Source organism: Nyctereutes procyonoides, unplaced genomic scaffold, assembly GCF_905146905.1.
Source record: "Nyctereutes procyonoides isolate TBG_1078 unplaced genomic scaffold, NYPRO_anot_genome, whole genome shotgun sequence".
Taxonomy (NCBI): domain Eukaryota; kingdom Metazoa; phylum Chordata; class Mammalia; order Carnivora; family Canidae; genus Nyctereutes; species Nyctereutes procyonoides.
This window is the reverse complement of record NW_026575046.1, coordinates 14442702-14468946: the sequence shown is the minus strand read 5'-3', so window position 1 is coordinate 14468946 and position 26245 is coordinate 14442702. Positions and strand designations below refer to the sequence as shown.

Sequence of the window (26245 nt, the reverse complement as noted above, 5' to 3'; positions counted from 1 at the left end):
TGAAGGCACATGTCTAATCATGAAAGCAAACCTCTGGACACATGCGCTCTGTTTCCAGCTGGTTGTGGATGTTTCCTTCACCCTTTAACCAAAACGTGCCAAGGTGTGACATTTATGAACCCCACCAACTGGGAGCTGTGCACACAAATCCGCTTGCCTGTGGGGTGGGAAAGTGATGAATGGGGGCCGTCCCGCCTGGGGAGGAGGACTGCTTCCCTCTGGCATGCCTGCAGCCTTATTTATTACACACCAAAGTATAAAACCGCCCAGCCGGCTGCAGCTCGCATCTCCAGTCCTGGCATTTGCCCGAGAAGCCCCGCCGTCTTCTCCAGGAGGCTCTGGGGCTCTGTTGAGAATCATGCTCGGGAGGCAGCTCGTCTATTGGCACCTGCTGGCTTTGCTTTTCCTCCCCTTTTGCCTCTGTCAAGATGAATACATGGAGGTGAGCGGAAGAGCTAATAAAGTAGTGGCGAGAATAGTGCAAAGCCACCAGCAGACTGGCCGTAGCGGCTCCAGGAGGGAGAAAGTGAGAGAGCGGAGCCATCCTAAAACTGGGACTGTGGATAATAACACTTCTACAGACCTAAAATCCCTGAGACCAGATGAGCTACCGCACCCCGAGGTAGATGACCTAGCCCAGATCACCCCATTCTGGGGCCAGGTACTCGGAATTCTCTTCTAAGGATTACTGTGAAAGCTTAACAAGTTGTGTTGTTCTTTTTCCAGCCGTGATTCTTAGGACCGATGCTTTGGAGAAGTTTGCTGTGCTGCTTGGGGGCGTCTTTCTGGGTTGTTGGGGGCGGGGGGGGGGGGGGGGGCTAGGGGGCCTGCCGATCTCTGCTTAGAAAATCAGTCCAGGATGTGGGGGAGAAAGTGTCCCCCCGGGGAAAGGAGGAAGTGTCCCTGCTGTGCTGTGACCTGATTTCTGTCTCACCCTCTTGGTGTGGAAAGAAGCGCTGACCTAGGCAGATACACAGATCACTGGAAAGAGGCATTTGCAGATCCTAAGAGAGTTGGATTTTCTTAATCCTTCCCGGCAGGGAGAAGATGCTCTATGTGGTTTTTTTTTTTTTTTTTTTCACTTTGATGTGTTAGTTTACTGTGACATTTCATGCCAGGCTTGTTTATTTGATTTATAGTACTCTAGGCTGCTAAGCCTCTGTGTTCAGCCTGGGAACCGTGGAGCTAGAACAGAAAAGACTGCGTGGGTTTAAAAAAGCAAAACTTCATTGTGTGATTTAAAGCCTGATGATCACGGAGGACTTGATTTATTTCCCTGGGTGTAAACCCAGCATCTAAGGAAACATCGGTAATTCTTTTGGGGTATTACTGGAGTGAGGTCAGGTTTCAGGGTAGTGAATTGCAAATTGGTGAAACTCAGTTTCCTTTAAAACATTTAAGAACCGGACAAAACGGATTCTGACTTACCTTCTCTGGCAGCTAGCACGCTGCAATCAGAGGAAAGAGGCAAACAGAGTTACTTTGAATTACAGGAGCTTTGAACAAAGAGGTTTTACCACAAGAATCCACTGAGTCTTTGCATTAAATAGGCCCTGGTGAGGGTTCCTGCAGTGGAGATCTAAGCCCCATCCTCTCACAGACGAAGCTTGGGTTGAGACTAGCGATGTGGTCAGACTGAAAGCCCACGCAGCAGCAGCTGGAGATCTGGGGCGGGCCTGGGACTTCTGACTCGGCTGCACAGGGCAGTCACCCACACGGGTCCGTGAGGCTGGGTCAAGACAAAATTGTTTCTTTAAGGAGCCACAAAAGAAATGATAACCTCCAAATACAATCTTACTTTTTTAAAAAAGATTTTATTTATTCATGAGAGACATAGGGAGAGGCAGAGACATATGCAGAGAGAGAAGCAGGCTCCCTGCAGGGACCCCATGTGGGACTTGATCCCAGGACCCCAGGATCATGACCTGAGCCAAAGGCAGACGCTCAACCACTGAGCCACCCATCTGCCCCCAATCTTATTTTTGAAAGGCCACTTTTAGAGATTGTCCTTTCATCTGACAATCTTTTTTTTTTTTAAGATTTATTTATTTATGAGAGAGAGAGAGAGAGAGAGAGAAACAGTGCACAGGACCAGGGGCAGAGGGAGAGGGAGTCTTAAGCAGACTCTGGTGCTGAGTGTGGAGTTGATCGTGTGACTTGATCTCACCACCCTGAGATCACAACTGAACCGAAACCAAGAGTTGGACACTTAACCAAGTACACCTCCCAGGCACCCCCACCCCCACCTATTTTTTTTTTTTTTAAAGTAACCTCTACACCCGCTGCAGGGCTGAAACTCAACCCCAAGGACAAGAGTCATACTCTCTGTTGACTAAGCCAGCCAGGCACCCCGTCATCTGATAGTCTAATGGCTGGAGAGTGACTAATGCTACTTTGTATTTTCCTAGTGGTGAAGATATTTTCATTTTTGTTCAAGCTTTGACTTAGACTTTCCACTTCAGTGGAGGGATCTTTGCTGGGCCCTTCCTGGCCTTTGCACTGCGAGCTCCCAGACACAGCAGAAGGCAGATGTAGGTTGTCATTTGTTGTTACTTCTTGGCAACCAGTACCCAGCAGGCCACTGGAATCCATATTATATTTCTACCTCACCCTACCTTTGGGTTGTAGGCAACCAGCATGCTGGAGTCAGATGAGGGGGGCAAGAAATCACTTCCTGGCTTTTTTTTTTTTTTTTTTTACTCAGAGTAGGGGGCTTTCAAGCCCTCCTGGGCTCCTGAAATATTTTCAAACAAACCCCCAACAGGAGATACTGAGGAGATTTAGAATCATTGATATTCTGGAGATTTTCAATACAACTCATCTGCCAATGGGTATGGAGACACATTGCATTTAGGATTTTACTGTGTCCCCCACCTCTCTTCTTTTAATTCTTCTTTTTCCTCATTCATTGTTTCACCTACGATTTCCTGTGCTTCTACTATGTGCCAGGCTTTATTGTGGGGGGTTAATGAGCCCGAGCCTATCTCTGGACAGTTCTGAAGGGCTCTCGTGGGGATAAATGAACAGATAATTGAATTCCATGTAATAAACAAAATCTCTGCACAAAAGGCAGTTGCGGAGAAAGTGCCAGAGTAGTGGTGGCCACTGAGTTAGACCTCAAAGGTGAGACAAAGAGGATAGCTATACATGCAAGAAATAAAATTTAAAAACATGTGGGACAGGGGCACCTGGGTGGCTCAGTGGTTGAACATCTGCCTTTGGCTGAGGTCATGATCCTGGGGTCCTGGGATCGAGTCCTGAATCAGGCTCACCAGAGGGAGCCTGTTTCTCCCTCTCCCTGTATCTCTGTCTCTTTCTAATGTCTCTCATGAATAAATAAATAACAATCTTTAAAAAAAAATGTGGGACAGCAAAAAGATGAGAGAGCCTGGGAGGGATGGGTGTAGCTGGAGCCCCTGAGCTGTGGGAGGAAGACACAGGATGATCTCAGCGCCAGCCTGGAAGATTCTGTTGGCCGGTCTAAGAGCTCAGATCTTAGTTTGCCAGAGAAAGTTGTGTTTGCTTGTTCACAACAGGGCAACAGGGTGATCTGGTGTGTGTTCTCGGAGGAACACCGGCCATGGGGTTTCTGGTGGGTAGAGTGTGCAGAGATTGGGGGAGAGCAGACCTAGGCTCTTGTTTCCAGGCAGTTTTTTCCTTATCAATCTTTCCTCCTCCTCCTTTCCCCCATCTTCCCACTTCCCTTCTCCTTTCTCTTCCCTCTTTCTTTGGCAAAGGAAGAAGCTGTGGGTGTCTTTCTGAGAAGTCACTCACTAATAGCAGAGCTTGAATCTGAGTGGCTGTCCTATCTCCTCCGTCCACAAAATGGATGGGACTTATCTTAGGGAAAACTTGTGCCTCATATGCTGCTCCACTGCATGTCTTTGGCTTTCAAATTTGGCCTGATTATGAGAAAAGGGTATAAACGTAAGAGGGTGTATACAGTGACTCCCTAGCATGTAATTGTCCCTTACATAGATTACCTAGATAACCTCGGAATTAACACGTCTTGTCCAACTTGTCCTGAGAGTCCCTCAAAAACTTCACAGGCATTATTCCACTTGACTGTATTGCGAAAGACGAGCCAGAGGAACATGTGAAATGCTGTAGAAGGGCTCTCAGGAGATGGTCAACTAGTAGTAACCTGTTAGGGTGGCAGCTCTGTGCTTTTGAAGTCCTCCCATGTAGCTTAGACACACTTCCCAGTACTAATTAGCTCTGGGACTGAGCCAGTCCCTTCTCCTGGAGCTAATTTCTCCCGCTCAGATACTAGGCTTTAAGAATAAAATCTTTCTAAACCATTATTTGAGGACTTAGAAAAGACCTTGGTATTTTTGCTTGCTCTTAGAGCTGGAAAGAAATTTCATGACCATTTTATCCAGTGCCCTAACTTAGTGGACAAAAATAATAATAATAATAATGCCTGGGGGAAAGTGACATTACTAAAGCCACACAGAACTGAGACGAGAGCTCTGGCTTCCAGCACAGACATGTTCCTAACATTCTTAGCATCTCAGCAATTCAGTTCCGTTCTTTGATGGCTCCCACTTCAGAATTTCCCCCTCCTTCTCCTCCCTTCTTCTTCTCCCAAGCCCATTATTGGCAGAGCCTTGGATTTCTTGGAACTCAAAAAACTGTATTTCACATTAGCAAATTCGTAGCAGGAAATTATGGAGTACTTGCTTCTCCTATTGCATCCTTGGATTAGAAGGTGGGGCGGAGCTGTGGCGTCTGACTTTCCAAGTGTCTGAAATTGCTTGTCTCAGACCGATTGCTTTAGCTGATTTTCTTTTTTTCTCCACCAGTTTTACAAAGGGTTTTTACAGACTTCCATATCTGTCCAGTGCGGGGTCTGGTGGGCAGAAGACTAGACAGGAGTTGGCGCTGCATTGCGGCCCCTGATCACTTGAGACTTGGGCTCTGAGCTGTTGGAAGAGACTGCTTGGACTACAGATACTCTGCATTTCCCCTGAAGACAGTGGTGGAAGCCTTTAGGGAAAAGGAACGAGGAAGTGAGGGAAACATCCAAGCCGTTTTTGATTAAAAAAAAAAATAAAAACAAAAACTGAAGTCTAAATGTGCAGCAATGCAAAATCTTGACTCACTTTTCTGCGTGGATTTCTAGTGACAAAGAAAACTTGAATTTCAAATTCTTCCTAACTTTCTTCCTCTTCCCATTCCTCCCTCTTTTTCTCCTTCTCTTTCTCTTTCCCTTCCTTTTTCAATGAATCCTTTAGAAACAATATGCTGTTTTCAAAAGACCATTGAGTTATAATGCAAATCTAGGAAAGTTTCCATAAGTATTTTATATAATTTAAAGGCGAGTCACCAGTTTAGTGACTCTCTAAATTTTATAAGTGAATCTAACTCTTCCACTTGATCTGTAACAGCTCCTTGACTATAAGCATGAATTTTAAAATTTTTTCTTTCTTTCTTTTTTTAAAGGTTTTATTTATTTATTCATGAGAGACACACAGAGAGAGAGGCAGAGACACAGGTAGAGGGAGAAACAGGCTCCTTGCAGGGAGCCTGATGTGGGACTTGATCCAGGGACTCCAGGGTCACGCCCCGAGCCGAAGGCAGGCGCTTAACCACTGAGCCACCCAGGGATCCCCTAGACATTTTTCTTCAAATAAATAAGCAAGTCCACTCAGTGTCATATTTGAATACACATAGTACCTATTAAGTACTTACTGAAAATTGGTTCGAACGACGTGCGAACGACGTGATAGTCATCTAAAATTTTGAAGTGAAAAAAATAAAATTTTGAAGTGAAATATGAAACAGAACATGAGGTTAAATACTTATTAAGATAAAGTTGTTTTGAGATGTAGATACTTAATACAGATTTGCTGGACTAAAGAATACTTTGTTTCCTCCATGTCCTAAGACAATTTAAGCATGCTGTCACTGAAAGTGTAGCATTACAATTCAAAATTTCTAAGAACTCTTATCCCAGGATCATGAATATAGAAAGTCTTAATAACTATCTTGGAAGTTGATAATTCTTACCATTTGAGGGTCATCTACCCAAAGAAGCTACATGTGAGGCTACTGGCAGCTGGGAAAGAGAGCCGCCTCCAAGTCCATCCCTGGAGGGGTTTCCTTCTTAACTGTCACCAGTAGCATCCCAGAAATAGGGACAGTACTTCCCAGAAATACTGCCCCGTCCCCTACCAGTGCCACACTCCTTCCACAGAGCATGTCCTTCTATTGACCCTCTGGCTTCCTTGACCCTTGGTCATTGGCTGTCTTTAGCTACATGCCATTCAAACCCCCACCCTGACACCAGCTTTTCTGATGTCCTAGTAGCTGATCGGAGTTGAAATTACCCAAAAGACAAGATCAGAAGAAATTCACAAGTCCTAATTATTCCCAAGTACCATTCATTCTCTGAAGCTTCTCTCTGTGTCTTTTTCAAGTCTCCACAAACCGGAGGACTGCCCCCAGACTGCAGCAAGTGTTGCCATGGAGAGTACAGCTTCCGAGGCTACCAAGGACCCCCAGGGCCCCCAGGGCCCCCTGGCATTCCAGGTAAGGATGAGAGAGATGCACTGTTTGTTGCCAGCCTAATTGTGCACTGTGCCGAAAGAGGAGCCCGGGCGAATCTAAATAATTGGGTTCAGGGGATCCCTGGGTGGCTCAGCTGTTTAGCGGCTGCCTTTGGCCCAGGGCGTGATCCTGAAGTCCTGGGATCGAGTCCTGCATTGGGCTCCCTGCATGGAGCCTGCTTCTCCCTTTGCCTCTGTGTGTGTGTGTGTGTGTGTGTGTGTGTGTCTAATAAATAAATAAAATCTTTTTTAAAAAAATTGGGTTCACTCATGTGTGATCCAAGGGTTGTACATGGAAAACCCAAAAGAGAGTTCGGGAGGGGACTGTGTTTACAAAGCCCGTTAGGTGGAACAATATACCATAAACTCTTTAGTATTTATTAGTTATCTCACTTGCAGGTTCCCACAGGTGTTAGGCATCTTGAGGCACCAGATTTACCCGTGGGGGTGGGAGCGCACTTCACCAGCATGGAGTACAGAACTATGGGAACTTACTGGACGTACTCTTGTCTTGGTGTTTCTGCCATAACGTGCTTCATGCAACACACTATATCTAACTTTTAGGGAACTTATGAAGTGAAGGTGGGGAAGAGAGGAGCACCTACTGGGCTGGCTACAGTTATTTCCATAGCGCCATTTATCTGAACTACACATCCTTCTGTCTGATTCTGTGTCTAGCTCAGTTTTTCTTCCCTTAGTCTCAGGGTCTGCCCATGTTTAGCTATCTCTTGGTTGACTTTCATGCCTCTCTTGCGCTCATAGGAGCATTTCTGGGCTCCAGCACCACATGGTGGTCTGGGAAATGAATGTTGTAGGGCTCCATTGAGCCATCCTACCCTATTGAGTGGGCCTTGGGCATGCGAGGTTCTGAAAACTGGCTCATATCTGGGGTCAGCCAACGAGAGGGTAGCCCAGAGCCTCTCTGTCTTAGGACTTCCAAATCCACCTGAGGGTTAATTGTTTTCCTCTTCCCTGGATGATCAATTCTCAGAGTTTGACAGAAGTCTACTTGCTCTTTTCTCACTTACTTCATTGATGTTAACACTTACCAAATTAGTTTTAATTTTTAAACATACTTTTAAGTGGCTTCTCTTATGAAATCAAATTTAAAATAAGAAAACGTTGTTAGACTTTATTTTTTATTATTTTTTAAGATTTTATTTATTTATTCATGACAGACTCACAGAGAGAAAGAAAGGCAGAGAGAGAAGAAGGCTCCATGCAGGAAGCCTGACGTGGGACTCGATCTCGGGTGTCCAGGATCATGCCCTGGGCTGAAGGCGGCGCTAAACTGCTGGGCCACCGGGGCTGCCCCCTCTGTTAGACTTTAAACAATGGCTACTGCCTGAGAGTCTATGTCATTGAATGTCAAGGGCGGAAGTCAGCAGGTACAGTGACAGGGGGTAGAGAATACACAGACTTAAAGTCTTCTGAGGGCTACACGCCCCTGAGGTTACATAACAGGCTGGCCTTGGCTAAATGTTTCCCAATCAGAATGGCTTTTTTGTTGGCCCATTAACTTGTAAATATAAAGTTCATCTCCCTGGAGGGTTTGGAAGCCTAGTATAGTACATGACCAAAGGTAGCATGCAAAATAAACAGCCAACCGTGAAATTCAACAAATACAAAATGAAGGTGGAATTGTAGAAATTGTCTCTTAGTGGCAAAGTGAAGGGTTGAAATGATCATTCAAGTCTTGCTTTTAAAATTACTATCAATGATTTTACATTTCCCTTGGTTATGAAAATGGTGCATGTCATTTATAGAAAAATCCAGAGACAAGTACATCGTATGACACAAAAGCCACCCATGTTTCATCCATTCAGAAAAAAACCACTGGAAATATTTTTACATAATATATAAATACTATTTACGCATAATCTCACACTATCTCTACTGATTCATAACTTTTTAATCTAAAAGTATCATGAACATTATTAAATGTTATTAAATATTTCTCTTTAGCATTCTTTTTTTTTTCTTTAGCATTCTTTTGTGACAATATAACATTTTTTACTGGGATGTGCCATTTTTTTTTTTTATTTAGCTCTTCCAGTACTGGTGGACACTTAGGTGGTTTCTAAGCCCTGTTATTATAAATGATACTTTGATCATCAGTTCTCACAATTCTTCATCCAGTTCTTGCTTTATAGGAAAAACAGGCTTCAGGCTTTGGAGACTTGAGTAGCTAATCTGTCTTCTGCATCCCAAGTAAAAGAGATCCCATTTGATGATGTCCCCTTGGCAGTGTTCTGGACAGTTTCCAAAAGTCTTCTTTGGCAATTGAGATTTTTTTTCATTTATTTATTTTTTAAATATTTTATTTATTTTATTTATTTTATTCATGAGAGACACAGAGAGATAGAGACAGAGACATAGGCAGAGGGAGAAGCTGGCTTCCTGCAGGGAGCTTGATGCAGGACTTGATCCCAGGACCCTGGGATCACCACCTGAGCCAAAAGTAGACACTCAACCACTGAGCCACCCAGGTGCCAGAGATCAAACATCTTTGAAGAAAGGGTCTGTATTTGTATAGCAATAGATGGTCAGTGGGAGTCATGGGGGCTTTCTCCTGTGATGACTTCTGCTTATAATTTAAGGAAACCATGGAAACAATGGCAATAATGGAGCCACTGGCCACGAAGGGGCCAAAGGTGAGAAAGGAGACAAAGGTGACCTGGGGCCACGAGGGGAACGAGGGCAGCACGGTCCCAAAGGAGAAAAGGGCTACCCGGGGATCCCTCCAGAACTGCAGGTAAGTCACTGTGGGCATATCTCCACGTGACTCCTAAACTGCCCTGACCCTGGCAGTGAGGGAGTCAGAAGGCCAGAGTGCCTCTCCGTGCCCTCACTGATGGCTGCTGGCCCGGGTGCCCGGGTGCTTGGGCGATGGGGTGCCCACATGCCCAGGTGCCCGAGTTGGGCTCTGTTCACCCCCATGCAGGGTGTTCACAGGCAGCCCATCCTGTTCAACGACATTTTGAAATCCTTAAGAAGTTGAAATTCAGCTCCCTCCTTGGACCAAATACGCAGCAACTCTGCCTATTGGTTAATGTCTCCTTTTCCAAATCAGAAGAGATGGTAAATAAAAAGGTTTTTGGCCCCTGAAATATGTAAATCTTTAGATGTATACATGGAATGTGTCTACTTACGATATTTTATTTATTTTGCTACATTTACCAATTTTTTTATTTTTTTATTTTTTAAAGATTTTATTTATTTATTCATGAGAGACACACACAGAGACGCAGAGACATAGGCAGAGGGAGAAGCAGGCTCCCTGCAGGGAGCCTGATGCAGGACTCGATCCCGATCCCCAGATGCCAGGATCACGCCCTGAGCCAAAGGCAGATACTCAACCCCTGAGCCACCCAGGCATCCCACATTTACCAATTTAAATCACATATATGAATATTAACATATAAGTATTGTTCTCAATCAACTCAAGATTTTGTGGCACTGTTTTTATTTAGATATTTCTCATTAGCATCTTCTTTATCGCTGGAGACATTTTATTTTTGAGTCATCCATCCTAGTTTAGGTTAGACTAGATTATATTTATTTCAACTTAACGTGTTTTGGATCTATTTATGAGGCTATAATTGAATATTTTGTTATCCTAAGCTTACATGCTCATTTGTCTATTCTTTATTTCTCTTCTGAATGATTTTCAAAATTCTTGTTGCCAATAACATCTAAAACTTGCAAATGCAAGGTTAGGTAACCAAGAAAATTACTAAGTCTTGCTTAGTTATTTATTTTCTGGCTGATATTTTTTAAATAGATTTTTCCGAGGGATCCCCAACGACAATGAAAACTAGCATTTATTATTAAGCTTAAGCTTGTTTTTGGCTGATATGAAACAGTAAGCATGGTTGAAGTAAAATACAGATCTTCCTCAACTTACGATGGGGTTTCGTCCCAATAAACCCATTCTAAGTTGAAATATCATAAGTCAAAAGTGTATTCAATATACCTAACCTAAGGAAAATCATAGCTTGGCTTAGCCTACCTTGAGCATGCTCAGAACACTTCCATTAGCCTACAGCTGGGCAAAATCATCTAACACAATGCCTATTTTGTAATAAAGTGGTGACTTTCATGTAACTTATTGAATACTCTACTAAAAGTGAAAACCAGAATGGTATGTGGATAGAGAATGGTTGTAAGTGTATCATCTGTAATTGACCATCTTGATGGTGTGGCAAATGGGGAGCTGGGGCTCGATGCCCCTGCCCAGCATCACAAGAGAGGATCTACTACATATTGACAGTCCAGGAGAAAATGCCAATTAAAATCTGAAATAAGGTTTCTACCCAATGCGCATTGCTATGGCAGCATCAAAAGTTGAATACTGTTAAGTGGAACCATCGACAGCTGGGGGCTGTGTGTAATTGAGAGACGATACCACAGTGGGAGAGACTTTTAAAGAACCAGAATACAGAGATGCCCGTCTGAAAGATCAACTGGGGGCCTTTTATTTGGGCATTTCCAGCAGTTATTTGACCTTGGATAAATTCCATCATTTTTCTGGGCCTCGAGTTTTTTTAAGTAATAACCTAAAACATCTTTTGTGTTTCTCTAACTGCTTTTGAGGTTTTGTCATTTGCACATGAGTGCCGTTTAATAATTTTAGCAACCTGGGATCAGTATGCCAGCAAAAATTACAAAGAAAAGAAGACAGATGCCACTTGGCCAGGTTGAAGGTGTCTAATGAGATGGATGATAAACATTCCCAAAGCTAGAAACTCTAACTCCAAACCTGTGATGGTGATACAAGGGCCAGGGGGCCCCAGAGTAGCCAGTTTGATGGAGCACACCCTAGGACATTATTAAATTGCTCCGTCAACTATTTTACCCTAAAACCATAATGTAATAATCCGGGAGAACCACATTCACATGTTTTAAAGGAGGTGTGACGAAGGAGCAACGTTTGGCCTCAATCAGCCTGTAAAGAAGGGTGACTTCCAGGTCCCTCCATTCCCATTTCCAATTCCCTCCTCTGGTGTCATCCCCCTCCTTCCACTTCCTTCTGTGTCCACAGCCCTCATGCTGTCTTTCTGCCTGTTCAAATCCTTTCCCTGTTGATTCTCCCAAGCCTGCTTTCCCCTGAGTCTTCTGAATCTCAAATTATTCCCTTCCTCTCCCCTCTCACCTCCTTTCTAAAAACTCCCATTCACTGAAGACAGATAATCCCAGAAGCCAAAGAATTTATTGATCTAACTGATACTCAGAGTGACTCATTTGGATGGGGGATTGGCATTGATTTTCAAATGTGACTGTTCAATAGTGGTACAATTCCACTATGGGTATTTTTCCCACACCATCAAGGATTTCTCCCATACCAGCAAGGTGTCATACAATTCAACTCAATTCTGAGACTGCCTACCTGGAGAAAGCATCAGATTCCAAGGTTAAAGGCTCAGCCCTATGAAGATGGTAACCCCCAACTTCAAGACTCTACTCGCAAGTCCAGATTGCCATCTGTGCTTCTGACCTGCTGACTATGAAGGGGAGGCTATGAACCCTCCTTGGGATCAATTAATGTGCTAGTGGGAACTTAGACAACATTGTACTTACTCAATCACTGGTTTATGCTAGAAGCGTATAATTCAGGAACAGACAGATGGAAGAGGTGCATAGGGCAAGGTTTGGGGAAAGGGGTGCAGAGCTTCCATGCTGTCTCAGAGAGGAGCACTGCTTTCCTGCACAGTCACATGTTCATGAACCTAGAAGCTCTCTGAACCCCTTCCTTTTAAGTTTTTATGGAGTCTTCACTGAAGAAGCAGGATTGATTAAATCACAGGCCATTGGTGACTGAACTCAATCTCCAGCCCCTCTGCCCTTCATGGATATGGTGTGGGACTGGAAGTTCCAACCCTCTAATCACCTGGTGGATTCCAGTGGCAATTAGCCCTCCTCTTCAGATTACCGAGGGGCTTTTCAAAAGTCACCTCATTAACATAACAAAAGACTTCTCCATCTCTCTAAACGCTTAAGATATTCCAATGGTTTTAGGAACTCTGCCAAAAGCTAGGACAAAGACTAAATGTATATTTATTCTAAATCATAATATCACAGATCTTTCGGGGGAAAAAAATAACACAGAGTGAACAAACTTAAAAGGTTATTTGGCTGCAGGCCTTCTCAGATCCTTTAATATGCTAATGTGTATTTAATAGCTATAAGTAGATTGCATCCAAATTTTCCCAGTAATAGAATTTTACTTTTTCTTTTCTTTTCTTCTCTCTTCTCTTCTTTTTTTTTTTTTTTAAAAAAATCTCATTTGCTTATTTATTTGAGAAATTACAAAAGAAAGGGGAGTGGCAGGCAGAAGGAGAAGGAGAAGCAGGTTCCTCACTAAGCAGGAAGCCCAATGAGAGGCCATCCCAGGGCCCTGGGACCATGACCTGAATTGAAGGCAGATGCTTAACCAACTGAGCTACCCAGGCACCCCGAGTTTTAATATTTTAAAAAGCATTTTGAAGTCTAATGCCTCAAAACACACGGTCAGAACTATTGATATACACTATAATTTAAGGACTTCATAGCATACAAATGTTAGACATTACCATGATTTATTTCATTCTTTTTCTGTTTATTTCCAAACTCGCTGTTACGAATAATGTTGAACTAAACTTAATTTTGTAAAAACCTCATGTCTTTAAGATAAGCTTCCTATTAACCAACTACCAACCCTTTATTTAGATTGCATTCATGGCTTCTCTGGCAACCCACTTCAGTAATCAGAACAGTGGGATTATCTTCAGCAGTGTGGAGACCAACATCGGAAACTTCTTTGATGTCATGACTGGTAGATTTGGAGCCCCAGTATCAGGTGAGATGTAAAAATGAGTGAATGACTGAATTAAACAACTAGCGATCTAGAAGGAAGGACAGAAGGAAGATAGGAAAGGGGTGAGGAGGGAATGAGGGAGGAAGGAAAAAGATGAAGGAAGAGGAAAGAAAGAAAGGAAGACACCAAGAAAGATGAGAATTCTTTCTGATTCCAGTTAAAACAATCAGCTCATGCATAAATTTCTGTTGGATTTCAAAGTAAATGAATTAGAATTTAAAAAGACGAACACATTTTTTTAAAATGATAACCATGGTTACTAAGATTTTTAACTCCAGTTTGAACTGAAGCAAATAATCCCTAAGAGGGCATAGTTACCTCTGACTTTAAAGCTCCTTCCAACCTAATTCTCACAGTTTAAATGAGTCACGACAGTGTCCACGCCTTGCCACCACCCTGAAGAAGGCCTGATCCTTTGAATAGTTTTTTTTTTAACTTTGAATTTTTTAAATTTCTTGAGCACTTCTGTATTCATTTCCTATTGCTGCTCTAATAAAGTACCACAAACTAAAGACGTTAAAATGATACACGATTATTCTCTTGTAATTCTGGAGGTCAGAAGTCCAAAATCAGTCTGACTGGGCTGAAGTCAAGGTAGAGACGATGCTGGTTCCTCTGGAAGCTCTAGGGGCTTGCCCCCTGCAACTTTGAGAGGGCGCTAACATTCCTTCTCTGTTCCCCACATCATGTCAGTCTCTACTTCCTTGGTCATGTCACCCTACCTCCTTGTCCCTCAAGGACCATGTGATTACCTTGTGCCCACCTGGGTAATCCGGGATAAGCTCCCCATCTCAAGAGCCTCAATTTCATGAGACCTGCAAAGTCCCTTGTGCTATGTAAGGTACCATTCCCAGCTCCCAGGGATTTTAGGCCTTGGGCAGATTTGGGAGTCATGGTTCAGCCCCTACAACTTCCTTACTTTCGCAGCCACAAGCTGATCATTCTGGGTAGACTTTTCCTGCTGTCTTTTGAAGAGGTGAATATAAGCTTCTTTTTGCCCTGAATAGTTTCTTTGAATTATATATTCAAAAATAAATTTAAACACTGTTTTTTCTTCTCATTGTTATACTAAGGTGGTATACTAAGGGGTGGCATTGGGAGTTAGAAAATCAGGCAGTGAATGGGCATGTTCTCTATGGGTTATTTTTGGACTATAATAAGACTGATGAAAAGCTCACTAGATTTTTATTGTCATCATAGAAAAGCAATTCTAAACGATGTCAGTGATAAAATACTCCTCCCCTTTGGGGCTGATCACTTACAAGCACCCCCTCTTCCCTCCCCCTGCCCCTTAGTACAGCACCAACTAATTTTGGAAGTTTTGTTGGTTTTGGTTTACTTTTCTTCATCTGATTTCTGTACCTATTATTTTCTCGAATTTCTTGATGTTTCTTATTTCCATTTCGTGTTGTTTGCTTTATCCATTACTATTCTTCATGTCCTTAAGTGCATATTCTGAGGATGAATTTTCCTTTTTGCTTCTTCCGATTTCTTCTGTCTCGTGTCTGTGATGCTTTCTTTACTTTTTCTATGTCTTACGTTACTCATGAGTCCCAGTTTCTCGTTCCTTCTCCTGTCTGGACATTCTTGCCATGAGTTCTTGCATCCTGTTTAATAATGTTCTTTCATAGAGGGATTTGCTTCATTAAATATTTTAAACTCAGGATGAAATATTTGGTTACAGTTTTCATCTACTACATGACAACATTTCTTCTTGGTGAGTATTCCTCCTCTATTGATAGCTTTTGCTCTTCTTTTCTACATTCTAAAAGTAACTGATGGGTTGAATGAGTTGGATTTCCCTAGTCTTGCAGTAGTTTCTTCATAAGGGGGTGGGACTTCAAAATACTTCCAGGCTTGGTGCCTCTTGTGTCTCCCTCTCTTGCTATCAGGAGACTCACTCTGGTCTTTTAACTATGGCCCTTCTGTGTGGCCACACTGGGTCTGGGAAGACTCCTGAGACTAGCCTTGCACTTGCATTTCTCTTGCCTTTATGCCTTTAGGAGCCTTGCGCAGGAGAGAACTGCCTCCATGCCTGCTGTCTGTTGCATTTGATAGACTTACAAGTATTTAAAGCTTATTCATTTTTTTTCTGTCTCCTAGTTCTACAAAAAATGGATTCTTTCTGATGTTTGTTTCTGATTCTCCGTCTCTATATGGTATCCACAAGGAAGAGAGGACAATTATCATCAACACAATGGCCCTGTTAAATTTGACACAAGTGCTTTTAACACCTTGATTTAGTTTTCCACCCAGCTGAATTCAGAAACAAATGGGCATTTGATGTGATAGAAGCAATCTTCTTTCATCACACTTCAAGCAGTTTTAAATCTTCTTCTTTTTTTTTTTAGTTTTAAATCTTCTTATGTGATTTTCTGCTCTGAAAGTTTATAATTTTTCTGTAGCTATTTTGTTAAACATTATCTAGGCTGCAGTTTACACACACAGATGGTTCCATTGCTTTCAAGGGCTTTATTATTGAAGCTCAAAGATTTAGTAGTTTTTTAGAACTCTCTTGGGCCATCATTTGGTAACAACCATCATTTGCCTCCCACTTCAAACCTCATCCAGTAGATGACAAATTAATCATTTTCTACTCTTCGACTTCGGGAGTAATGAGACAGAAGGCTGATTTTTGCAATTACAGTAATGCAAAGACCCTGAAAATCATAACCCAAGTGTGAGGCCTCTGCTTTCAGTATCTTCCCTTGCAGAAGAAAGCCATAGGTGGATATGATATATATTCATTTTTTCTATTTCCACCTCCAGGCATTTCATTTATTCCCCATCTGCTCTTTTAGTCTGCTCTAACATGGTTCTGCAATCCATTTTGTATAGTAGCCAATATTGTTTCTGGAAAACAGTATCTTTTCTTGTCATTTTGATTCCAGCTTTATCTTCTTGAGGTACTGAAAATTGTCATGTGCTTGTATATGTGTGCATGTGTATGTGTCTAATTCGTTGTGTAAAATGTAACAACCTATAAACACACATAAACTACTGTCTCCAAGTCCTCTAATTTTGATCTGCCTTTAACTTTTCACCTGTAAACTTATCTCTAGACTTAATAATAGGTATGACTGATTTTTATATCAATTCCTTTACTCTCAGCATATTGAAAATGCAAGCCTGGCACTAAATGAAGCATAATTACACTTCTTCACTTAGTTCAACTTGACTCAGAAGCAGGTGGTTCCACCTGGTATACCCTTATAGCTTCTTACTTGATTGCACCTTTGAGAAAGAGCATAGAACTGTATCATGCTATTTTTTTTAAAGACGTTTCTGGGTTTTTCCCTTACAAGGCCTGCAGCTATGACCCTCCAAAAATTCATACATTGAAAACCTAATGCCTAAATTAATGGTATTAGGAGGTAGGGCCTTTGGGAGGTGAGTACCTCATGAGGGCGGAATTCTCATGAATGGGATTAGTGCCCTTATGAAGGAGGCCCCAGATAGTTCCCTAACCCCTCCTGCCATGTGAGGATACAATCAGAAGTCTGTGATGTGGAGAAAGATTCTCAAATGACCATGCTGGCACTTCTGTCTCGGATTTCTAGAAGAAATAAATTGCCATTGTTTCTAAGCTACTCATTCTGTGGCATTTTGTTATAACAGCTCAAATGAACCAAGACAAGGTCATTAGTTAAGAAAAGGTAGCATGGAAATCCAGAAGAGCTCAATGATGTATTCATTCATCTTTATAACATGCACTCTCAAATCCCACATCATTTGGAGTTGGGAAGATTTTCCTTTCTGTGAGTCTCTCTGCTATCGTATTCTTTTTCATCTCACAATAAAGGTCTCTACATGGCGTATCAGGTTATATTCAGTTCCTTTCTGTTAGGTGGCCTAGAATCTTACAAGAAAACTCACATCTTTTAAAATACCTTGATCCTTTACAAATGAGAAGGATCCATATTTTTAGTAGCAAAGACATGCTGCTGAGTCATAGTTGATTCTTTCTCTTTATTGTACATAATTTCATCTACTTACAATGAATAACACGATAAAACTATTTCTTCAGCACTGATAAACACAAATCTGCTAAAATACTTCTTATCTCTGGCTAACATCTCTGTGCTAAGTGCATTCATCCATTGTGATGCTATTCAGGACTCATTGTTAGGCCACAGAAGTCATGTGTCATCCACACAGGGCACTGTACTTTGTCCAATATGAGTCCTGTTAGCTAATGATAGTTAACTGACACCTAGGAATAGCAGGTACCTCAGTTATTAGGGATACACAGTATACACACTGAGAAAGTCTTAAAAAAATTTAATGTAGGGATCCCTGGGTGGTACAGCGGTTTAGCGCCTGCCTTTGGCCCAGGGCGCGATCCTGGAGACCCGAGATCGAATCCCACGTCGGGCTCCCGATGCATGGAGCCTGCTTCTCCCTCTGCCTGTGTCTCTGCCTCTCTCTTTCTCTCTCTGTGTGACTATCATAAATAAATTAAAAAAATTTAAAAAAAATTTAAAGTAATTTGAAGGTGAGAGCAAATAAAGGAACATTGATACAAATAAGGGTCAAGAAGAGCATACATGCCATATAGAACATAAACAAAAAATCTCCTGGTCTTTGATGTACAACATTTCAATATAAATAGATAAATACTTGCCTTTTTCAGGTGTGTATTTCTTCACCTTCAGCATGATGAAACATGAAGATGTTGAAGAAGTGTATGTGTACCTCATGCACAATGGCAATACAGTCTTCAGCATGTACAGGTGGGTGGTCTTTATCATGGGGATCAACCGTGGTGCCTTTGCTTACTCAAAGGATGGCAAATGCCAGGGAGTGTTTAAAAATCAATATTCCTGACTTATCATCACCGAGAGCTCCCATATACCAGTATGTGGCCAGATTATAATTACTATTTGGGAAGAAATAAATCTGATGAACTTGAGAATAAGCAGGTTGATAAGAGGCCTTGAGCTAATTACTAACAATACTTCCCATAACTAATCATTTGTATTCTTTCCTTAATTCATAATTTATTTTCCTCTTTCTCAGTCTTTTCTTCTATTTTCATACTTTCCTACTCTCTTTGCCAGAGTTTAGCCCTATTGATGGTGTTCTCTACTATCTTCCTCAACTGGCAGGTAGAGAGTTGGCTGTGGGCCCCTCTTTTTAGGTTGTGTTGCTTCTCTGATATTTATCTTAGCAAGATGGCCCTAGAGCTTCTTGTAAAAAAATTATTTTAGGGCACCTGGATGGTTCAGTTGGTTGAGTGACCCTCTCTTGGTTTTGGCTCAGGTCATGATCTCATGGGTCTTGAGATATAGTTCTGCATGTGCCTCCTCACTGAGCAGGAAGTCTGCTTGGAGGGTTCTTTCCCTCTGCCCCTCTCCCTACTTGCTCTCATGAGTGAATGAGCTCACTCTCTCTCCCTCTCTCCATCTCTAGAATAAATAAATAAATCTTTAAAAATTATTTTGAAAAGAAATATTACAACTTGTTCTGATATAAGCTTAGGATGTGGGCAAGAGGCAGAGACCCAACAACTTTCCCATAACTAAGTGGGTGGTGAGTTATCTATGAAAAACTCTGTGGTTGCTATTTATCCCTGTCATTTTTGATGACTTGGGAGGATTGCCATTTCTTCTAGAGCCTGGCCTCTAGTAGGGGGGTGTATTTGAAAAATCAAAAACGAGAAAGACAGTAGGTGAAAGTGCTGCAAAAAGGAGACTCAAGGGGCACCTGGGTGGCTCAGTCAGTTAAGTGGCTGCCTTCAGCTCAGGTCATGATCTTGGAGTTCTGGGAGGAAGTCCCACATCTGGCTCCCTGATTGGTGGGGAATCTGCTTCTTCCTCTCCCTCTGCCTTTCCCCACTGCTTATGCTCTCTCTCTCTCTTTCAAATAAATAAATAAAATCTTTTAAAAAGAGAGAAAGAGAGGGCAGCTGAGTGGCTCAGTGGTTGAGCATCTGCCTTGGAGTCCCACACTGGGCTCCCTGCAGGGAGTCTGCTTCTCCCTCTGCCTATATTTCTGCCTCTCTTTCATGAATAAATAAATAAATTTTTTTTTTTAAAGAGAGAAAGACTCAACATGGTGGCTCAAACACTACAGAGCTCTATGTTGCCTGACCAGTTCCAGGATGGGGAAGGACAGGGCAGGAAGGGTGGAGGAAGGATTGTGTGGAGGTCAGGAGGGAGGAGCTCCATCTGAGTTTTGAGAGATACAGCATGGTGAAAGCAGTTCCGTCTCCTGTAAAATTGTCATTGCCATGCTCAGAAGGAGAAAAGAGCAACAGTCCTGTGAAAATTTTTATACATCACACATTCTATTCAGAGAATGCAGTTACATTATTCCCCACTTCCAACTCCCCTTAACCAATGCAAGGGAGGCAAAGAAATGTAGAGCTCCTCCTCTAGAAGCTGGGAAATGGAGTCTGGTGAACAGCTAGGCTTCTAACTCCTCCGGCAATCAAGTATCTGGTAAATTCTTCTTCCTACATTTAGAATATACATCTCCCCATCTCCGTCCCCTGGAAGATGACCTAAACTGCAGTTCACACATCCAGCTCAAAGCCCCAAGTCTTAGGAATGAGCAATCTTTTTAATCAAGTCAGCTCTCAGCTGTTTTTCTCTTTGGCCCCTGATTCTGTCCTCTGGGAGGATCTTCCTTGTTTATTTGTCGCCACATAAAGATGAGTAGATTTTTCCTGGGGTTTTTTATAGCCCACTTCCTGCTGGTGCAAGTTAGAGGGCTAAGAGTACTTAGTCAAACACCCCAAGCCTTTTATAAGCCAAGTTTGGGTTTCTGGGTAATACCATTTCCTCAGAAACTTAGCAGCCTTTGGTTCCATATGCTACCAGTCAGGTATTATGTGTTAGGAAACTACACTCAAGATTCTTTCTCTGACATAGTTTTTCAGCCTGTTCTTTTCTTGATTCCTTGTCTTCACACCCTCTGGTCTTGACTAGTGGTAGCTGCCACAAGGCCTCCTAAAACTATAGTTTTAGGTAGAAAGGCAATATCTTTAATCAATCAGGTTATACCACAGGCTGTGTCTGTTAGATTGAATGAGAAGTCTTCATGGGACAACATCAACTTTATCTCTGCTCTCTCTGGTGTAAAAGCACTTGGCTTTTCCAACTCTGTTAGGCCTCAGCTTTCTAGACTCTCTCTGCTTCCTGTCTTCAGACATTTCAGGTTTTGTCTGAACTTGTCTCTGGTAGAAACATTTTATTAAAAGCAGTATTTTGGCTTTTCCAGTCACTTCCTTTCTTTGGGGGTGGGCTTGGTAGACATAAGGCCTGCTTTCACGTTGTCAGATGTTTTCCTAAATGTTTTGCCACAGTACGACATGGATCTCCAACTTTCAAGCCCACAATATTTGTTTCCTCAGTGTTCTCTGCCTGACCATGAGCCAACGCAACATATTTTAGGTTGGGTTATAGCAGAACTCCACTTCACTACCAAACTTTAAATAAGTTAGGGTAGACTAAACTGCTATAACATTAACCCAATGGCTTAAACATAATTGACAATCCTTTTCTTTTCATGGAACAGTCCAGAGTGGTTGTTCCAGGTCAGGGCAAGTGAGAGAGAGCTTCCCTCTACATAGTCTTCCAGAACTCAGGCTATAACACTTGGCTTCTAAGGTCATTCTGGTCATTGTCATTAGCATTCCACATGGTCATAAATGAAGAAGAAGCAAGGAGAGGTGTTTGGGACAGTTGTGCTGGCCAATCCCATAAGTGGTACATGTCATTTCTGTTCACATGCCATTTAGAGAACTTATAAGTGCATGAGAGTCTGGAGGAGAAGGGGAGGACATATTTTGGTGAAGAAAGGTGACTGTCTACTGCAAAGACTAGTTGGTGCCTTTTTTTCCTTTGCAGCTATGAAACAAAGGGGAAGTCGGATACATCCAGCAACCATGCAGTCCTGAAGCTGGCTAAAGGGGATGAGGTTTGGCTGAGAATGGGCAATGGCGCTCTTCATGGGGACCACCAGCGCTTCTCTACCTTTGCAGGCTTCCTGCTCTTTGAAACCAAGTAAATATATGAACAGACCAGCTCTACCTTTGGGAAGACTTATGGCTGAGCTGGTTTTGTTATGATCTGAGGAACATTAGAGTTGAGGGTTCTACTCAGGAGCTCAGAAGAAGAATCCACAAAACGGTCTTCTCAAATGACCTTGACTAATGTTCTCAGCACCTTTGCTCTTCCCTAGGCATCTAAAAAGGAATTTGATACAGGTTGGAAGTCATTGTTCCCATCAAAGAGGTCATTTGCAAAGATTTTGGCTGCTCTGTTTTTAATTTAATAGCAACTTTCAGGATCCTGAGGTTTGGGGTTCATCATTCTTTATAACATTTCAGAGAACAGGGTGCAGTGATTAAAATGGGGCTGGGAAGGAACAAGAGCATTTGCTAGGACCAAGTTACCAGAGTAAAGTCTAGACTGGGAAGCAACACTTTGATCCAGTGGGTCAATATTTATGAATAAATATAGATATTTTTAGTAATTCCAGATAGCTTTTAGATAAAAGGAAAAAAAGTATTCACAATGCCCATAAATAATGGATTCCTTCTTTATTTTTTTTATAAGAATACTGCTGTAATTAAATCTTGACTTGTAATGGCCTATATTTTTGGATATAGAATTTTCTTGCAATCCAAAATTAGTTTTATCAGATCTGACTTATTATATTGACTTTTTTCTATTGTGTTTCTTAGATTACAATAGATCTTTGACCCAGCCTGCAGAACCAGCAGAGGTTCTGCAGAGGTTACATCCCTATATACAGATATAGTGAGCTTCTTTTCTCTCAGTTTAGAAATTACCCAAAAAAACTTTATACACACTGACATATCATTTGAAGGAGCTGTAACCTCAGTCATTTTTTATTTTTTATTTTTGTAAACTCAGTTATATTGAAACTAATGGATACAAAATATAAGGGCATTCCATTTTGAAGACATAAAATAAAATCTCTTAACTTTTTTAAAAATACAAAAATGATATGACTTTCTTGATTACCATATTTAAGCAATACTTAACAAAGGAGCTCTGCTCCTTTACTTTTGCCTATCCCTCCCCAGAAAGGACAAGTTCAGAAGATAGTACCCAAAATTGTTTATTTTAAGCAAAGGAAGCATCATTGGAATTACCCTGATGTCAAATCATATTTAAAATGCACTAGAGAGGTACCTATCTGACACATATCACTTAATGAATTCCCTTAGAAGCAATTAGCCCTTAATTTATTTTCTATGACAATTTGAATTTCCACAAAGCCTTTTAAACTATGGTTTTTTTTGTATTGATTACCCCCTATAGCTGGAAGCAGAAAGAATTAGGGCTGCCCTAGTAGCTAACTTAGTGTGCTCCATGCTCACTTTTCTTTGACCCTTTCTTTTGATCTATAAATATTTTTAAATTCTTCCTGACCAGCACAAGCAATGCTATTTTAAAGTGAATGGATGTTAGCCAAAATGTTCTTGATTGGTTGATAATGTTTTTGTGATTTTGTGTATGTCCTCTGCTGTGTGGTCATGGGTGTTACTACTTTCAAACATCATTGATATTTTGTAAAAGTGTATTGTCAATAGACATTTGAATGTTGCATGTTGCCCAAAGGGATTTCATGTCTAAAGAACATACACTATTAATGAAGTAATTTAGAAGAAGATATTGGCTTGGCTTTAGATAAAACTGAGGCAAGAAAAATGTAAAAGCATGGTATGGAAATAAACATACTCTTGTTAAATGTATTGTTTTATAATGTTCTTAATAAAGTTGAATAGTCATACATTGGAATCACTACGGTTTGTTGACATGAAGTTAAAATATTTTCATGTAGATGATGTAAACAGCCATACATTGATAATGTGGGCACAGAGCATGGTCATTTGTCTACAAAATACTCCACTTTTCTGTTATTCCATTGTTATGACTTCAACTCTTTGCAACTCTTAGACATTGATGTTTGGAGGTCTTTTTTTTTTTTCCTTGAGATTTTATTTACTTATTTGAGAGAGAGAGAGATGGAGACAGAGCATGGGGATGGGAAGGCAGAGGGAGAGGGAGAAGCAGACTCCCCATTGAACAGGCAGCCCCACATGGGCTCAATCCCAAGACCCTGGGATCATGACCTGAGCTGAAGGCAGACACTTAACTGACTGAGCCACCCAGGAGCCTCTGATGTTTGGAGGTCCTTTAGTAAAATATGAATATCTCTAAGGGAACAGGATCTTCATCACATAAATGAGGTCTTTTGTGTTGACATAAATTCTAGTTTTCTTCTTAGTAGAACACCCAGTTTGATTGCAGGCAGGCAGAAGGGACTTTGGGCTTGTAAATAAGCCCTGGGTATAAAAAAGAGTGATTAGTAAGGAAGGTAGGGGAAAGTCAAAATTGAGTGTTCCACAATTTTACCCATGACCAGAATTGTATCTGGAAGACTAATTTTACAAGTCTTCATAAAATTGAGGATCTAAGAAGGAGATAGTAGGTAGTTATCATTTCAGAAACCAACTTAAAAAAAAAAATCCTTTACCTATTTCACTCACCCCCCCCCCCTTTCTGGCAATCATCAATTTGTTCTCTGTATTTGTCTCTTTGGATTTTTTTCATTTGTTTGTTCATTTGTTTTGTTTTTAAAATTCTACATATAAGTGAAATCATATGGTATTTGTCTTTGTCTCAATTATTTCACTAGTATGATACCCTCTAGATCCATCCATGTTTGGGATACCTGGGTGGCTCAACATGATCCAGGATCCAGGATGGGGTCCCACATCGGGCTCCCCGCATGGAGCCTGCTTCTCCCTTTGCCTATGTCTCTGCTTCTCTCTCTGTGTGTCTGTCATAAATAAATAAAGTCTTAAAAAAATAGATCCATCCATGTTGTCCCAAATTTCACCCCTTTTAAGGGCTGAGTAATATTCCATGGTATGTGTGTGTATACACCATGTCTTCTTTATCCAATCATCTATCCAGGGACATGTGGGTTGCTTTCATATTTTGGCTATTGTAAATAATGCTGCAATAATCATAGGGGTGCATACATCTTTTTCAATTAGTGTTTTTGTTTTTGGTAAATACCTAGTAGTGGAATTATTGGATCATATGGTATTTCTATTTTTATTTTTTTGAGGAACTTCTATACTGTTTTTCCCACTGGCTGCACCAATTTACAGTCTCAACAACTGTTTCAAGGATTCCTTTTTTCCCTATATACATGCCAACACTTGTTATTTCTTGTCTTTTTAATTCTAGCAATTCTGACAAGTGTAAGGTGATACTTCATTGTAGTTTGTTTGTTTTTTCCAATATTTTATTTATTTATTCATGAGAGACACAGAGAGGGAAAGGCAGAGACACAGGCAGAGGGAGCAGCAGGCTCCATACAGGGAGCCCGATGTGGGACTCGATCCCGGGTCTCCAGAATCAGGCCCCGGGCTGAAGGTGGCACTAAACCGCTGAGCCATCGGGGCTGCCCCTTCATTGTAGTTTTGATTTGCATTTCCCCCAACAATTAGTGATGTTGAGCATCTTTTCATGTGCCCATTGGCCATCTGTATGTCTTTTTGGAAAAATGCCTATTCAGGTCCTCTGCCCATTTTTTTTAAAAAAGATTTTATTTATTTATGAGAGACAAAGAGAGAAAGTGTGAGTGGGGAGAGAGGCAGAGACAAAGAATCTCAAGCAGACTCCACACTGAGCATGGGGCCCAATGCAGGGTTGACATGGGGCTTGATCCCATGGCCCATGAGATCATAACTGGAGCCAAAACCAAGAGTTGGATGGTCAACCTGCTGGCCAACCAGGCATCCTCTTCTGCCTATTTTTAATTGGATGATGATGATGATTATTATTATTATTATTTTTTGGTGTTGAGTTGTGTCAGTTCTTTATATATTTTGGATATTAACCCCTTATTGGATATATCATTTGCAAACATCTTCTCCCATTCAGTAGGTTAACTTTTTGGTTTGTTGTTAGTTTCCTTCACTGTGCAAAAATAGTGACATTTTTAAAAGAAATACATTCTTTCACTAGTTATTTGGTTATTCTGAAATACTGTTTTATACGGAAGACAAGACAGATGCTTGATTTTTTTTCACTTTTACCTACCAATTTTTAGAATAATGAGTTCGTGTCCTAGAAATCCTCAACAGTGATTAAAAATATCTCTTAAAAAGCATTATTATTAACTTATGATGGTTTTTCATATATATAATGTATTGTTTCAATGCACTAGAGTCATTATTACAATGTAATGGCCCCATCTTAATTGTCAGTAGGAGGCCCTTCAAGTTAATACCTTTATTGTTTTGACCCAGAATCAGACTGGTGTAAATCTCTCAGCAGGGCAGTGGTGAGTGGAAATTTTGTAGACCTAGACCTATATCTCACAGTTTCATTCTTTGACCTTGGATGGGACTCCAGTGGCCCGGATTCAGCAGTAGCAGCAGGCAATTATGTAAGCTACTTGACATCCTTCCAATGAATTCCATGGTATTTAAGCCAAGAATCCAATTGATCTAAGAGTAAAGGGCAGAAAAACAGGGAGACAAGTTAGGGTAAGATGGAATACAAAAGCAAGTTCAAAAGAGTGACTGCAATGTAACATCATTTATGTAAATTAAAACTACAAAATATAGTATATAAATAGTATAACTATAGCATCAGCAAATTTAATAGACTGTGGACCATATATCAAAATCATGGGAGTGCTTGTGTCTTGATTGGTGGAGTGAACAGGACCAAAGAGATGTAACTTTAGGTGGGGGGTTGGGGTGGGTAAAGGCGATTTTAGCTATGGAAGGAGTTACAAGCAGCTGGCCTGTGATCTACTGATTCCCTTCAGTACAGGG

General features: G+C 41.3%; 1 protein-coding gene across 3 annotated transcripts; it reads left to right on the top strand.

Moving 5' to 3' along the window:
* Positions 1-272: 272 nt before the first annotated feature.
* On the top strand, positions 273-23183 carry C1QTNF3 (C1q and TNF related 3). Of its 3 annotated transcripts, none has more exons than XM_055325730.1 (6): positions 273-442; positions 6423-6534; positions 9152-9306; positions 13260-13389; positions 18041-18140; positions 21261-23183. In XM_055325730.1, the coding sequence occupies exons 1-6, from the start codon at positions 359-361 to the stop codon at positions 21418-21420; spliced, it is 741 nt and encodes a 246-aa protein (XP_055181705.1). In that variant the 5' UTR covers positions 273-358; the 3' UTR covers positions 21421-23183. The 3 variants fall into 3 exon arrangements, with proteins under 3 accessions (XP_055181705.1, XP_055181704.1, XP_055181703.1); XM_055325729.1 differs by having other exon boundaries at positions 273-622; XM_055325728.1 differs by having other exon boundaries at positions 273-661.
* Positions 23184-26245: the final 3062 nt, after the last annotated feature.

What these genes read in the sequence shown, in the direction of transcription:
- C1QTNF3 (XM_055325728.1), top strand. Translation starts at nt 359, where the DNA reads ATGCTCGGGAGGCAGCTCGTCTATTGGCACCTGCTGGCTTTGCTTTTC. An exon ending in TCACCCCATTCTGGGGCCAG is followed by an intron (nt 662 to 6,422) that starts GTACTCGGAATT and finishes GTCTTTTTCAAG; the next exon opens with TCTCCACAAACCGGAGGACT. An exon ending in ACAGTCTTCAGCATGTACAG is followed by an intron (nt 18,141 to 21,260) that starts GTGGGTGGTCTT and finishes TTTCCTTTGCAG; the next exon opens with CTATGAAACAAAGGGGAAGT.